This window comes from Carex rostrata, chromosome 16 (assembly GCF_964058835.1).
Source record: "Carex rostrata chromosome 16, lpCarRost1.2, whole genome shotgun sequence".
NCBI classification, from domain to species: domain Eukaryota; kingdom Viridiplantae; phylum Streptophyta; class Magnoliopsida; order Poales; family Cyperaceae; genus Carex; species Carex rostrata.
This window is the reverse complement of record NC_135933.1, coordinates 7,353,524-7,366,964: the sequence shown is the minus strand read 5'-3', so window position 1 is coordinate 7,366,964 and position 13,441 is coordinate 7,353,524. Positions and strand designations below refer to the sequence as shown.

At 34.1% G+C, this 13,441-nt stretch overlaps 2 protein-coding genes and 1 pseudogene across 2 annotated transcripts; all 3 read left to right on the top strand.

Annotated features, from left to right (window-relative positions):
- Nucleotides 1–317: 317 nt before the first annotated feature.
- On the top strand, nt 318–2,332 carry LOC144567584 (uncharacterized). The gene has a single exon (XM_078317749.1). The coding sequence runs from the start codon at nt 1,123–1,125 to the stop codon at nt 2,203–2,205; it is 1,083 nt and encodes a 360-aa protein (XP_078173875.1). The 5' UTR covers nt 318–1,122; the 3' UTR covers nt 2,206–2,332.
- A 2,606-nt stretch (nt 2,333–4,938) lies between these two features.
- Nucleotides 4,939–7,907, top strand: LOC144567359 (ubiquitin-conjugating enzyme E2 4-like). Its single transcript, XM_078317482.1, has 6 exons — nt 4,939–5,238; nt 5,338–5,417; nt 5,721–5,835; nt 6,253–6,305; nt 6,414–6,542; nt 7,586–7,907. Exons 1-6 carry the CDS (start codon nt 5,195–5,197, stop codon nt 7,729–7,731), a joined length of 567 nt encoding a protein of 188 aa, XP_078173608.1. The 5' UTR covers nt 4,939–5,194; the 3' UTR covers nt 7,732–7,907.
- A 2,878-nt stretch (nt 7,908–10,785) lies between these two features.
- LOC144567889 (small nucleolar RNA R44/J54/Z268 family) lies at nt 10,786–10,888 on the top strand (annotated as a pseudogene).
- Nucleotides 10,889–13,441: the final 2,553 nt, after the last annotated feature.

The following is a 13,441-nucleotide window of genomic DNA, read 5'->3' as shown; positions in this document are numbered from 1 at the left end:
TATTTTAATTGTTTTGCGGTGCTTGGACAATAAGGAAAATTCTTGCTGTGCTTACCTGTCACGTTCAATGCAGATTTGCACCGTAACGATCTTAAATCCTTGTGGCGCCGACTTTTAAAAATATAAATTCACACGGTTTCATAATTTAATTAGTCCCCACCCGCCGCATAAAATCTCATTTTCTTTTCACTTCTTCTCTCTCTGTTCTCTCTCTCTTTTTTTAGAGAGATCCTCTGGCAAAGCATCCGAGGTGCATCACTCCATCTCCCTCTTAATAATAGCCAACAACTAAAAAAGCCAACAACTTCTGACTTCTCCGTGCTTCTTTTCTTTGATTCGGAAGGGTAAATCAGTCATAATACCGAGAGGCATTTAGCTATTCTTCTCTTCTTCTTTCGATCTAATACTTGCCTGGGTTGCAAATGGACGACATTACGGGGTCCACATGTCAGTGATGAACCACAGAAACACTACATCAAGCACGCAACAACAATTCCGGTCTCACAGTACGCGCCGGCGATTTAATTAGGCCTCGTAAATCAGGCTAGAGAGAGAAAGAACGAGAGAGAGAGGGGGTCACTCCGCGATCGATACGAAAAGGTCCAACCTTTTCTTCTAGGGTTTGGATTTAGAATAGAAAACAAAGAGAGAAAAGGGTTTTAAAAAAAGATGTGCACGTGGAAAGTTGCGATCTTTGCATAGAATTCTCCACAGACTCGACTGGATGCGACGACCTCCTTTCGATTCTTTCCGTTCTCATTCTGCCCCAAAATTCACTTTGTTGAATAGAAGCTAAGCTCTCCAATTGCTTCACATTTTAATTTTATCTTTGGTGCTCATTCCCCCAAGAATTTAACCTTTTCTCATTGTTCGGTTCTGTTAGTCTATGCCCCAAATTCCAATTCGTCTTGGTAATTTGGCATTTTGGGTGAATTCTTTCGCCTTATTTTGCTAATATTTAAAATCTATGAGGTTTTTCCCTAGGATCTTTGCATTTCCTGGGTTAAAGCCCTTTGGGAAATACTCGAGTTTTATACATAGGATTTTGGGCTTGACCGACTTGAAATGTTAAACCTTTTTGGAGTTATCTGATCTTAGAAAGACCCCTTTAAAGCCCCCAAAATGGAGCCTTTGCCCCAAAATGGAGCCCTTGCACAATGTGCAAAACACCCCTCTCAGCTTTTCACTGGTGTCTGCTCTTATTGCTTGATGGAGAGGCTCTCTAGTTTCAATTCGGCACAACCAAACCCTAATTTGAACACGGCCACCACCTCTTCGCAAAGCTGTGAAATCGAAGAAATTCAATCTGTTGCTGCCTCGCCCAATGCAGAGAGAATCACAAATAATAAATCTCCTGAGGTTAAGATGAGAAAAACCCTCCTTTTGTTGTTTCAATTAGATGATGCACGGGAAAATGTTTCTCGAAATGAATCAAATGGAGAGGAGAAAATTTTCAAAGAGCCGCAACAGTGCTTAAGTTCTGATCCTGTAACAGCAATTTCAGCAGGTGGTGACGAAGCCAAGTTGAAGGGAAAAGGCGCCTCCTTTCGGCTAAGTTCAATTGTTCCAAAATGGAGAAAAAGAGAAGCCATCAAGCCCAATCATGTAGACTCTGACCAGCGGGATCCACTTGACCAGAGTGAAAACCGGCATAGTTTTAGGTACCCATTAGATTTGCCAAGGCATTCATGGGATGGTTCAATCGGTAGAGCCATGTCTTGCCCTTTTGCTTGCTTGGAAGAGAGAAAATCAAGACGGAAAAGAGGTGGTATGAGTGAAGAGAGGCAAGAAACCATGAGTGAAACCCTAGAAAATGGCAAGATTGACACTTCTGTACAAGTTTTGGAACGGTCTTTGTCAGAGTCCGGTAAGTATAGAGATAGGAAGTTCACACGAGGATCTTCTAGAAGATTCCGGCGGCCAGTCATGAGGAGTAACGTTACCAGCAGTAATGTTATAAAGAGTAATGGAGATTCGGGTCCGAAAATTGACCCAAAACCCGATAACTCGATCCCAGCTGATGTGAGGAGGAAGAGGGAAATAGGGTTTGGTAGGAGTAGGAGTGTGCATTATCAGTCACCCGGTAATTTAGATAATAATGGGCTTTTACGGTTTTACCTGACCCCTCTAAGATGTAGGAGCATGCACAAGGGTAGGAGGCATAATTCTCGGTTTTTTGCGGGTGGATTGTTTGGTTTTTTCTAATTTAGAAACTTGTTATAGGATGATAACAGCAAGTGTACACATCTGACTCTCAAGGTTTAAACTTGTTGGGGGTTATACTTCTTTCTCTAACAATCTTTCTGATATAATAAAATTATGTCCATTGTTAATTTAATGTTTTTTTTTTTTTGATAGTTTATTGTTGAAATGCTTCTATTGATTGTATAATTCAAATTCTAACTTTTATGTACTTGGCTTACATTATTATGCTTGTTTAGGTGATAAGGACATGATTTTTTTTTTCTTTCTTCTTGCCTTGTATTTGGGTAAAATGATATTGAATTCTCAAATAACCAATAGCAAATCATAGAAGCACAACATGGTAATACCAGTTCTCTTTACTGGTGCGATGTTTTGCATCATGTATGGGTGAATGCTAAACTGATACCTTTGTGACCTGACAATGCCATATCTTGGTGTACCAGTTCGTACCTAATTTTTTACTTAATTAGTGGGTACAATATTCATGAATCTAACTGAATGGTAAAATGTTATTATACTGGTTAAGATCTTGGTATGAGCTTCTCAGTTGTATTGGTAAATATGTATGAATAAAATATTTCAGCTTTATATTTGAACTTTTACTATCATGATATTTGGTGTCTGCGGATGACTTTTTTTTTTTTTAACAATTATCTTAGCAACTCAACTTGTGCAGTAAATATTATTTCTACTGAAATGGCTTTAGTAACTCTGAATATCATTTTTGTTCAGGTGAGATTTTGTTAATATTTTTTCATGTCAAACAGTAGATAAAAACCTAGAGTGCAGGAAATAGACACTGCATTATTCAATTAAAATTTTATTTTTTAAAATGGGAAATTCGGATATCCATCAAAATTTTCAATTTGAATATTTACCTGTCCAAACTTAATATTTGAAAATATATATCCATCAACATATTAAGAGTTGGGATATTTACCTGCCCTTTTCTCTTTTGTTTCTCCGGATCCCTCCTTTTTTTTTCCCCCTTCTTAGAGACAACCCCTGTTCCCCAACAACAATCTCCCTAATCTCTCTCTCTCTCTCTCACACACAAAAAGCTTGGTTGTGGGCTAGTGGCTGTCAAAGATCTCTCTTTTTTTTTCAAAAAGAGATGGTGGTGGTGACTGGTGAAATAACGATTGAGTGAGGCTATGGTAACATAGTAATAATATATGATCCTCCCGTGCATATCTCTATTTTTGAAGTTTCAATAGTCGATCCAAACCGTTAAACATGATCTCCATATGACAATATATTTGAAGACCAAATTTAATATTTTTTACAACTTTTTTATATAGGTAGAAAATCACTTGATCTAAAAATTCTGAAACATATGAAAGCACAGTGATTTTCTACCTATTTAAAAAAATAATTTGGTCTCAAAGTACATTTTCCATAAATGGAGATCGTATTTAACAATGTGAATTAACTTTTCAAAATTTGCAAATAGAATGTAGATTGATCCGTAATATGTATGTTATCATTGCATCACTCATGATGATTAATACATTAAAGAAGGATAATATTTATAGCAGTAAGATATAAACTAAATTCGTTAATCGTTATATATGAGAGCACAACATCAGCTCTAACTAAATAAAACATTTAAATATAAAAAACTGAAATTATTAAATCAAAGTACAAACACTAAAAGTGAATCATCATCGGCCAGTACCAAAAAGTTAATTAGTGGTAGGAGTGAACGTCAGTTGTAAAATTCTGGATTTTCCTTCCTCGAAAGAAACCGATAAGTTGAAAAATAGAAGTTCCAGCATCAGCTTGTACAGGCAAATTTTTAAAAAGATGAACCCTGTATTAAAAAGTGGATTGGAACAAAAATCAATATTTGCTGTGCGAATGAGCATAGAAGATATAAATTTTATGTGCTTTAGTTTCTGAGAAAATGATTATCAAACAGATTGTGCTACCTAAAGAATCATAATTGTCTGCATCATAATGTATGCTTAATTTTTGTTTTCTTATACTGTCAAAGTAATTTTATGAGCTAAATACCTATCATTTTTGCTCAATTTCGCTCAGGCGTAAATGCGCAATTGGGTTATATAAGTGTCTAAGTTAGGCCTGCTTAGGCCTTCCTGCACTGTTGGGCTTAGGTGTAGATGACAAGTGAGGTACAGCACTGCTTTGTTCAAGCTCCTAAACCTTCGTATCCCCTTAAAGTTGTTGTTAATGATGTATATTAATTGTTTATTCTAATCTACAGATTTGGTCAGTAATGCTAATTCATTACCATCATTACTTTATTAGGTAAAGGATTAATTTTTGATTCATCCAATTAAACTTTCCATAAATTGACATGTGAAATGCTCAGCCGGCAGCCCGGCACTACAGAAATATAATTATTTTTAATCATATCAACTTTCTGCATTTCAACATGTGATCATTTTCCACTCACCACCATAGGCTAAATTTATTATGAAACCATACAGTGATCAATTATTCAACTTGTATTTTGGAAAAAAAAAAATGTGACCACCAATTTTCTTTGCTCAATGTTGACATTCTTAAGCCAACATACACAGTACTTATTATAGAAGAAACTTGTTGTTTTTTTTTTTCACAATAATCTTTAACATTTGGGATAATTAATTACCCTATAATTAGATTAGCAAAAGATAGGAGGGATGTCAGATGGTTTAGAATTAATGCAAACAAAATAGCATGGTAAAAATATTAAAAAAAAACAAAAGAGATGACCCTCAATGACTCAATGAGTACAATAATTATTAAAAAAAATAACAAGAAAAGAAGAAAAACAAAATTAAATAGAAAAATGGAGATTAGAATAATAGAACAGCACCTCTAATCTAATCAAGCGTTTCTCCCTTCTTTATCTTTTTGTCCCTTTCCACTGTGCCTTTCTCATCTCCTCCGTCTCTCACAGGGAACAACCCAGAAGAAAATTTTGGAGAAGAAAGCAGAGAAATTTCCGAGACCCAAATCTGATTTTCAAGATTCCATCGCGATGTCTTCTCCTAGCAAGCGCCGTGAAATGGACCTCATGAAACTGTAAATTTGTCTCTTGCTTCTTTGATCTCCGATCCTTCCACCTTTGTTTGATTTCTTGTGGGTTTTGTTGTAATTTTTGTTTTGTTTTGGGTTTTGTAGGATGATGAGCGATTATAAGGTGGAGATGGTGAACGACGGGATGCAAGAGTTCTACGTGGAATTTCATGGACCTAAAGAGAGTATATTTCTGATCCCCCTTTTATTTTATTTTCAATTCAATTACTGTGTTTTCTTCCTGTTTGAACTGGTATTAGACAATTGGGTTTTCAAGTTTTGCAAGAATTAGTTCAATTATCTGAGCTTGAGATATTTGGTTTGATCTGATAAATCCTTTTTCTTTCTGGAAATGTTCTCAGTCTTTAATTTCACTTGAGCTGAAAGCATAACTACTTTGATCTGTATTTACCAAGAAATTGTGGCATTTGCTATTTTAAGTCTAGAGCTAAGAGAAATTTGTCTGTGTTTATATAAAATAATTTTAGGTCTTTATCAAGGAGGTGTATGGAAAATTAGAGTAGAGCTGCCCGATGCCTATCCTTACAAGTCTCCTTCGATAGGTTTCATGAATAAGATCTACCACCCAAATGTTGATGAAATGTGAGTGTTATTTAGTATCTAATTGTCAATTATAAATTTACTTCCTATTTTGAAATATACAAATTTCTATAGTAACGAGAGAGTCACTTTCATCTTATTCTGTTGAAATTTAACTGAATAGAAAGCGAAACTCAGTAATGAATTTACTCCCAATTTTTCTACTGTCGGTAACTCCGAACTGTAATAACTTTCCAGTAGGATACTATTGAAATATTGTCGAGATATGGTACTTTGGGAAAGTTTTTTATGGAAATAATGCCTAATCAGAAGGGTATAATATCAAGTGTTTTTAACTTAGAACATCTAATGGAAACATCTTATAATTTAGATTACACAAACACGTTTTATTCATCATGTAGTAACTAATCTCTAGTTCTTTGTCTTAAAATACTCAATTTTTTCATGTTTAAAATTTAGGTCGGGATCAGTCTGCTTGGATGTGATCAACCAGACTTGGAGCCCCATGTTTGGTAATAAAATCCAACCTTATTTTTTTTTCCAGACATTTCTATTTGCCTCAATGTGATTTTTCTTACATCTATGCTAATTGTTTTTTGTTTTTACATTATTTTTAACAGACCTTATTAATGTATTTGAGTCCTTTCTGCCCCAATTGCTGCTGTACCCGAACCCGTCAGACCCATTGAACGGTGAAGCAGCAGCATTAATGATGCGTGATCGCCCTGCTTACGATAAAAAAGTAAAAGGTATTTCATCTAGTCTAAGTTCTTTATTTAGTGCAGTTAATCTTAAAATTGTATTTTCTTTCCCACTTGAATGTAATTTTGGATATTCATAGATGTAACCGTAATTAATGAAAAAGCATCATTTTAGATGAGTGCGATACAATGTGCTTTGCGGTTTTAGGTCCTTTTGGATTTGAGGCCGGTTCATATTACAAGTAATTAACAAACATTATTATGTATGGCCCGGTGAACCCTCACAATATCTTATACACTGCTGTAAAAAGAGAAATATTATGCAAGTTGCACAAATCACGGAAAATATCTTGTGGCCCCCCTACAAAACATGAAGAATGTCATTATTTACATTTCTTCATTTTACTCTAAATATTCACTTGGTACTGACTCATTTTTTGTGCTATCTCAAGCACAAATGTGTTGGATCGACTGATTATTGGGCGAGAAGGGGCATTAATAATGTTTCTTCATTTTTATTAAACAGTGGATATTTTTCTTGTTTCACACAAATATCTATAGTATTATGAAGTTTTGCAGGGACACAAATAAAGTATATGTGTTTTTGGGGTTTGAGTACTGTGAAACTGTGATGCTAGAGAAATTGTAAAATATTCTGTGGCCTCTTAAAAATGAGTAGGGTTAAAATGCCCCATTGTTTTAGTGAAATAAATATGCCTCGCATTCTTGTCTCCATTTTCAAAGTCCAAACAGTTGATCTGAACCACTGAACAGGATCTCCATATTTTTTGGAAATTTTGTATTATTTTTGTAGTTAGGTACAAAATCACTGTTTTATAAAATTTGGTTTCCATACACATTTTAATATGGAGATCATGTAGAGCGGTTTGGATCGACTGTTTGGACTTTGAAAACGGAGATAAAGATGTGAGGCATGAAAGAAACGAGACATTTGAACTCTACTCATAAATATGCTTGAATAGGAATATTTTGTATTGAAATTTAGAGAACTTAACTTTTTTTTTTTTTTTAAAATCTAATCTTTTTGAGACCTACAAGTTTATTATAATCTGCATTTTACAATGTCCCAGAATACTGCGAAAAGTTTGCTAAGCCTGAAGATGCTGGCGTGCCTGAAGAAGTAAAATCAAGCGATGAAGAACTAAGTGAAGAAGAAGAAGATGATGATGATGATAATGCGAGTGACGAGGGTATAGTGGGTAAACCTGACCCCTAAAAATGGGCGAAAAAAATATAACAAAAAAAGAAGAGAAAACCTAGATTTATGCTGTCTATTTACACTTGTTTTAATTGTGTCGAGAAGCTGAACCTTTTCTGTTTCAGGTCCTGCTGAATGAACTATTTGTAAATACCTGTGCTCCCAATGTTTAATGTCTATTCTCATTTCCAATTTAGAACAAATTAAATTTTAAGTATCTCTAGAAATAAATTATTTTCTTTACTGTGCTTATTTGATGCTGACGGAATTGAAAATTTGAAATAAATAGGAGTTGTGGTAAAATTGAATATATTCTAATTTTCTCCTACCGTACTAAAAGATTGTCACATGATGCACATTTGTTTAGATTCAATTTAATGTAGCAAAAGTGAACATATATGTAACAATTCATCTCAACTCTTGCTTTAAATTTATGCAGGTACGAGTATTTCTTTTTTTATTTATCACCAATCGATTGAAAAATTGACAAACTGTTATGGTGCCTGTACTGGCTGCTTGAGTGCATGATTATTTAATATTTATTGATGAGATTTAAGGGGGCCACCTGAAAAATAGAAAAAATGATGATCCCTAAAAATAGTGCTAATCTGTGGTACAAATACAAATTGGGACCACCAAAATCACCAATAATATGTGCAACTGTATAACTCGTGATTGGTACTTACAAATACACATTTTTTTCTTTTCTAATAGAAGCATTTGAACTCTCTCGGGGAATGTGCATGCATATGTATTGGTAGGGAAGCTTATTTTGTTTAGAAAACAAAAGTAAAATAAAAATTAGCATTTGATAATTGAAATTGAATACCTTTGAAAAACAGAGACTGGATTGACATTCCTTGCAACTGGTTAATAGATAGTTCCAAATAAAAATGAGTTGTTTTAAATCAGACTAATTGCTCATAAAATTTTTATAGCATGAATATAGAGAACAACAACTTGGTTAGATTTGTGAACCGCATATAGAACATTCGCAAATCACAATCTATATATTTATTGGTTGAGTTGGTTGGGACCATTCATTAATTTTCATATCAATGAGAGAAGCAGAATCCGAGACACGGGGCTACAAATCTTGAGATCAAATGCATCCGTTCGAAACGTGCTCTTATTTAAAGTTGTGATTGTAGAGTTGGGCCGGCTAAAGATTTTAAACAGGAGCAGTTTTGATTTCATGCAGCGTACAGAATATTGAACTAAAACAACGCTGCATAAAGCCGAATCTGCTATGTTAAAATATTTACCTGATTGGGCCGTAACTTTTCTATGCTTTTCATTTCTATCCCTCCGTTATAAAAGAAATACAAACATCTTTTATTTTTTTTTTTGATTTAAAAAGGTTCCGCAGAAGGAAGTATATTTTGATTGCTCATTTGAATGATCCAGCACCTCCTAGGTCTACGATTCTCCTCACTTTATGATTTGAGGTTAAATCTCGGCTGGTTTGGAATTTAAGCTTGTGCAGGAGCAATATTATTAGACTTAGATTGTGCCAAGTTAAAAAAAAACAGTCTAGATCCACTAATTGTAAAAGATTTCCTTTTCAGGTCCATTTGAATGCGGCCACAGCTGCATTTCACTGTATTCATTAGTCTTTGTGACCATAGAGACTAACAATACGGATTGCATGCAATGCCACATTTTTATAGTAGCATGTAATCAAAGGATAAAATGAATACTTTATAGATTTGAAATGAGTTTTAATTGAAATGATTATAAATTGAGTAAATTTATGAGTTTTTTATTTTAGAAGGATAAATATGATACTATGAATTTTAAAGAGAATAATATGTAATTTTTAAAGTTTTCGGAGAGTATACATCTAAATTTCATAGGGTTTGAAAATATGTAATTTTTAAATATGTAATTATTTCTTTTTCTAGTGAGGAGCGAATCATCTCAACATAATTGGAGGAAATAAGAACGCATATTAGTCAATCCGTTTACCAGCAGTGTATTTTGTAAGATGTGAAAATCTCAACACAAGTAGCGAAGCTGGTAACTTCCTCCTATACTGAAAAAAGAAAAACGTAAAAAGGAACAAGTTTGAAAATTTGCAAAAATTTGCATTGATTTTGACAGCAATCAAATAAATTTGTATCTCAATTTTTTATTCTGTGCAGCATTGCTTATTTTTTTTCCTTTTTCTTATGGAGCAACTACAGTATATTCTGCAATAAAACTACTGTAAAGCTGACAAGTGGGACTCATAGCAGCATATTTTTTATTCTTCCTTCACATACTTTTATTTTCTTTACGTTCTCTCTCGAACTTTCCTTTTTCACTCTCTTCTCTCTTTTTTCCTCTTTCCGCTGAACCTCACCGCAGTGGCGCAGTGAATTTTTTTCCGCTTTTCTCTGACGCATTTTCTTCTCTCCACCGCTGCGTTCTCTCATGGTGTTGTGCGATCTTCTTTTCCGATCTTCTCAGGTAGCATCTTTCTCTCTTTTTCGTTTAGTATTTAATATTTAATTTCTGCCTTTTCTTTAAGATGATATGAGTCCTCTTGGTACTCATCAAGTTTCAGGGTAGTTTCTCAAAGGTGATAGAACGCTTGCTCAAATTGATAGACAACAATACATTCTATTGGAAATAAAAATGACAAACAAATCACAACAAACACAGGAATTGAAATCAATTTTTTTGTAGTGAGATTTTTTTTAGTATTCAATTTCAACTTTCACACGACCAATGGTTTTGGCAAACTGGTACTTTACCAGTAAGTTGTAACTTCCTTTCTGTAAATACAACAACTATGTCAGAGTATGTACTGTTTTAGATTAATGCTTCCAAAAAAGTATGTACCTCCAGTCTTTGTCAGTCGCATGCGCTGGTGCATAGAAACTCTGTCCAGAGGTGCTCTACCCTTGCCGCTGTCTTAGGTATTAGATCTCTTATTTACTATAATTCTGTGTTTGATGAAAATGAAATCTCCATCTCTTGTGTTCTATTTTGTTGTACACCATCGCGTAATAGTTTGCTGTTTTCTTTTGTGATCATGTAAATTTAATAATTAGTCCATAAAATTCAAGGGATATTGATTGATGAGGTCATGCAAATGATGAAGAGAATGTAGACAGGGATTCTGTACTCTTTTTTGAATTTTTAAAAAGGGATGAAGACTTGGTCTAATTGGAAATCTCTCTGATGCTTTTTCTGTTTTCTTAAATCAATTTTTGCAATCCATTTTTTGGCTTTTTCTATTTAATCTTCCCATGATAAATTTTCAATTTTTCTTGTTGATACAACATCTACTACGTAGTGAAGTATTTAATCTGTTGTTCATTGCATGCTCTTTTCAATGTTTTGGTTTAAAAGTACAATGTATTTATTGTGATGAAGACCTAATGATGTTTAATAAGTATAAGAATGGAGATCTGAAAATGAATGTTCTCTGTTGAAGCCCGATAAATATGGACATAAATTTTGACTTTATGGTTTTGGTTTAAGGGTTTATCGCATGTTCCTCTTCTCCTCCTCCTCTGCTTGTCCTTACTCCTCTGGAGCTTGTGCGTGCATGGAATTCATATCACCTAAACTAAAGTACCTTAAATTTTAAGTTTGGATCCTGACTGTGCAATTAGGGGTGTTCATTGGGTCGGTTTATTTGGTTTTCAACCTAAACAAAAAAGTTTGGATTAAATGGTTCGGTTTAAATGGATCGGTTCGGTTGAGTTTTTGTATTACTTTGGCTTTTTATATTTGGTTCGGTTTTGATCTTTCAAAACCGAAAAGACCAAACTGACCAAACTCTTATTTGTTTCGAGTTACCTCAAGGGATCCGGACTGTGTGTCAAGAGAAACACACATCTGGTGCCATAAAATTTTGTAGAAGCTTTCTGCCTGTGAATTTGCATGCCCAAATATATCTCAAATTTTGAGTTGATCCACACATAATCTGAATCGTTCAGCAAGAATCTTAAAGCAATCCATTTTATATTAATACTGCCCGTGCATCTAAATAGGCACCAAAAATACTTTTTGGCCCTGTTTTTGACATCAACTGAAAAGTTGAGATAACTTGGAGGATACGGATCTGCTTCTTGTTGCATGTGAGACATGTAAATTTTTATATGAGCCCCAGAGAACAGTGTGTTGAAAAACAAGTTATGATACTTATTGAGGATCTTCACAATGCATTTTATACTTCATGTTTGCTTGCCCGCTGATTTTTGTAACTGCATACTTTCCCTTGAGCTTCTTTCTGTTTTGCTTGACTAGGTTTTGATTTCCCTGTTTGCTAATTTGTCCCTTAGCATGCCAAAATGCACGAATTATCAGATTGCAATGTGATGATTTTTCTGTATCAGTGCTGTCCCTAAGGCACAATATTAATCCTTTATCTTCAAATGCTGCTATTGCTCGACTGTTTATTTCTAGCTTTTACTTTTGCATTGTTGTTGCCTTGTTGGGTTGATGGCTTGATGCTGCACATCATCTGTTGCCTTTACTAAATGTTTTTTTTTATTCTTTTATTCTAAATTATTGCCTGATGATGAAAAAAAATCTGGTAAAAGAATATCTCAAATTCCATGTCACTATTGGAGTCCAATATATAATGTTGTTGGATTGATCGATGGATGGATGGATGGATGGCTAGAAGAGTATCCCCTATGGTACCACAGGAGCCTAATTGGAACGTGGGAGGGAAGGGGGTTCCTCAAGATTTGTGCCAGATTATAACAGACGACTCATATCTCATTTTACATGGTCAGGTATTGCACTGGATCTGAATTCTGGATAGGAGGGGAGAGAGAGATTTGTAATTGCTAATATGGACCAATTACATTACCGGAGGGATCATTTGACAATGGTTATCTTGGCAATCTTGATGATGGATTTTCAAATGAATTCAAACCGAATTCGTACTGAAATATTTATTCTCTTTAAACATGCCAAAATCACTGGAGCCCAAATATATAATATTTCACCATTGTCAAAATATCACTGGAGCCTTCAGAATTCGGGGGGCAGTACTGTTTGGGCTTTGAGATTTGTGTCAAAACATCTTAACGACATCATCATCAACAACAATCATAAAAACATGTACCTTATTCAGATATATCTATAGTAGATACTACGAGAATAGAATGAATTCACAACATCCTCAGTCAAACCTGAAAAGTCGAGACAAATCGAAAAATAGTGATCAGATTTACTAGACGGAAGCACATACTCGGACGGATGACAAAACAAAACCTAGAACGAAGCAGACTTCGATTTCTTTTTTAGTTCACAGTGGATTTTTAATCTGCATTGATTTGTAAAAAAAAAAAAAAAAAAAAAAAAAAAAAAAAATGAAGAACACATCCTAATTTACAGAAACAAAATTCACAACCATATTTTTTGAGCTCTGCTGAGCTGCAGTCAGCAAAATTTCTAATATTCTGAAGAGTTGTCAATATCCAAAATATCTATGAATTGCTCGTGGAGTAAATCTTATTTTTGAAATCCGGAATTTTTATTTGATGATGACATGACTAATTCAATCTTTTATTTTTTTTAATTGTCAGTTAGTTTCTGTATTACTGTAAACTAAATGTAAATATATAAAATCAGTATAATTACTCATTATTTGATATTTCCTTATCTTTTATTGCGAAATTATGAACATATAAAATCTCAGATAATTACTAAAAGTAAGTTTTTTGCTACCAAGAAGGTAAAATAAATTACTTTGCTAACAACTTTTTTAATAATTTTTTAA

What these genes read in the sequence shown, in the direction of transcription:
- LOC144567359 (XM_078317482.1), top strand. Translation starts at nt 5,195, where the DNA reads ATGTCTTCTCCTAGCAAGCGCCGTGAAATGGACCTCATGAAACT. An exon ending in ATTTCATGGACCTAAAGAGA is followed by an intron (nt 5,418 to 5,720) that starts GTATATTTCTGA and finishes AAATAATTTTAG; the next exon opens with GTCTTTATCAAGGAGGTGTA. An exon ending in CACCCAAATGTTGATGAAAT is followed by an intron (nt 5,836 to 6,252) that starts GTGAGTGTTATT and finishes TTTAAAATTTAG; the next exon opens with GTCGGGATCAGTCTGCTTGG.
- LOC144567584 (XM_078317749.1), top strand. Translation starts at nt 1,123, where the DNA reads ATGGAGCCTTTGCCCCAAAATGGAGCCCTTGCACAATGTGCAAAACAC.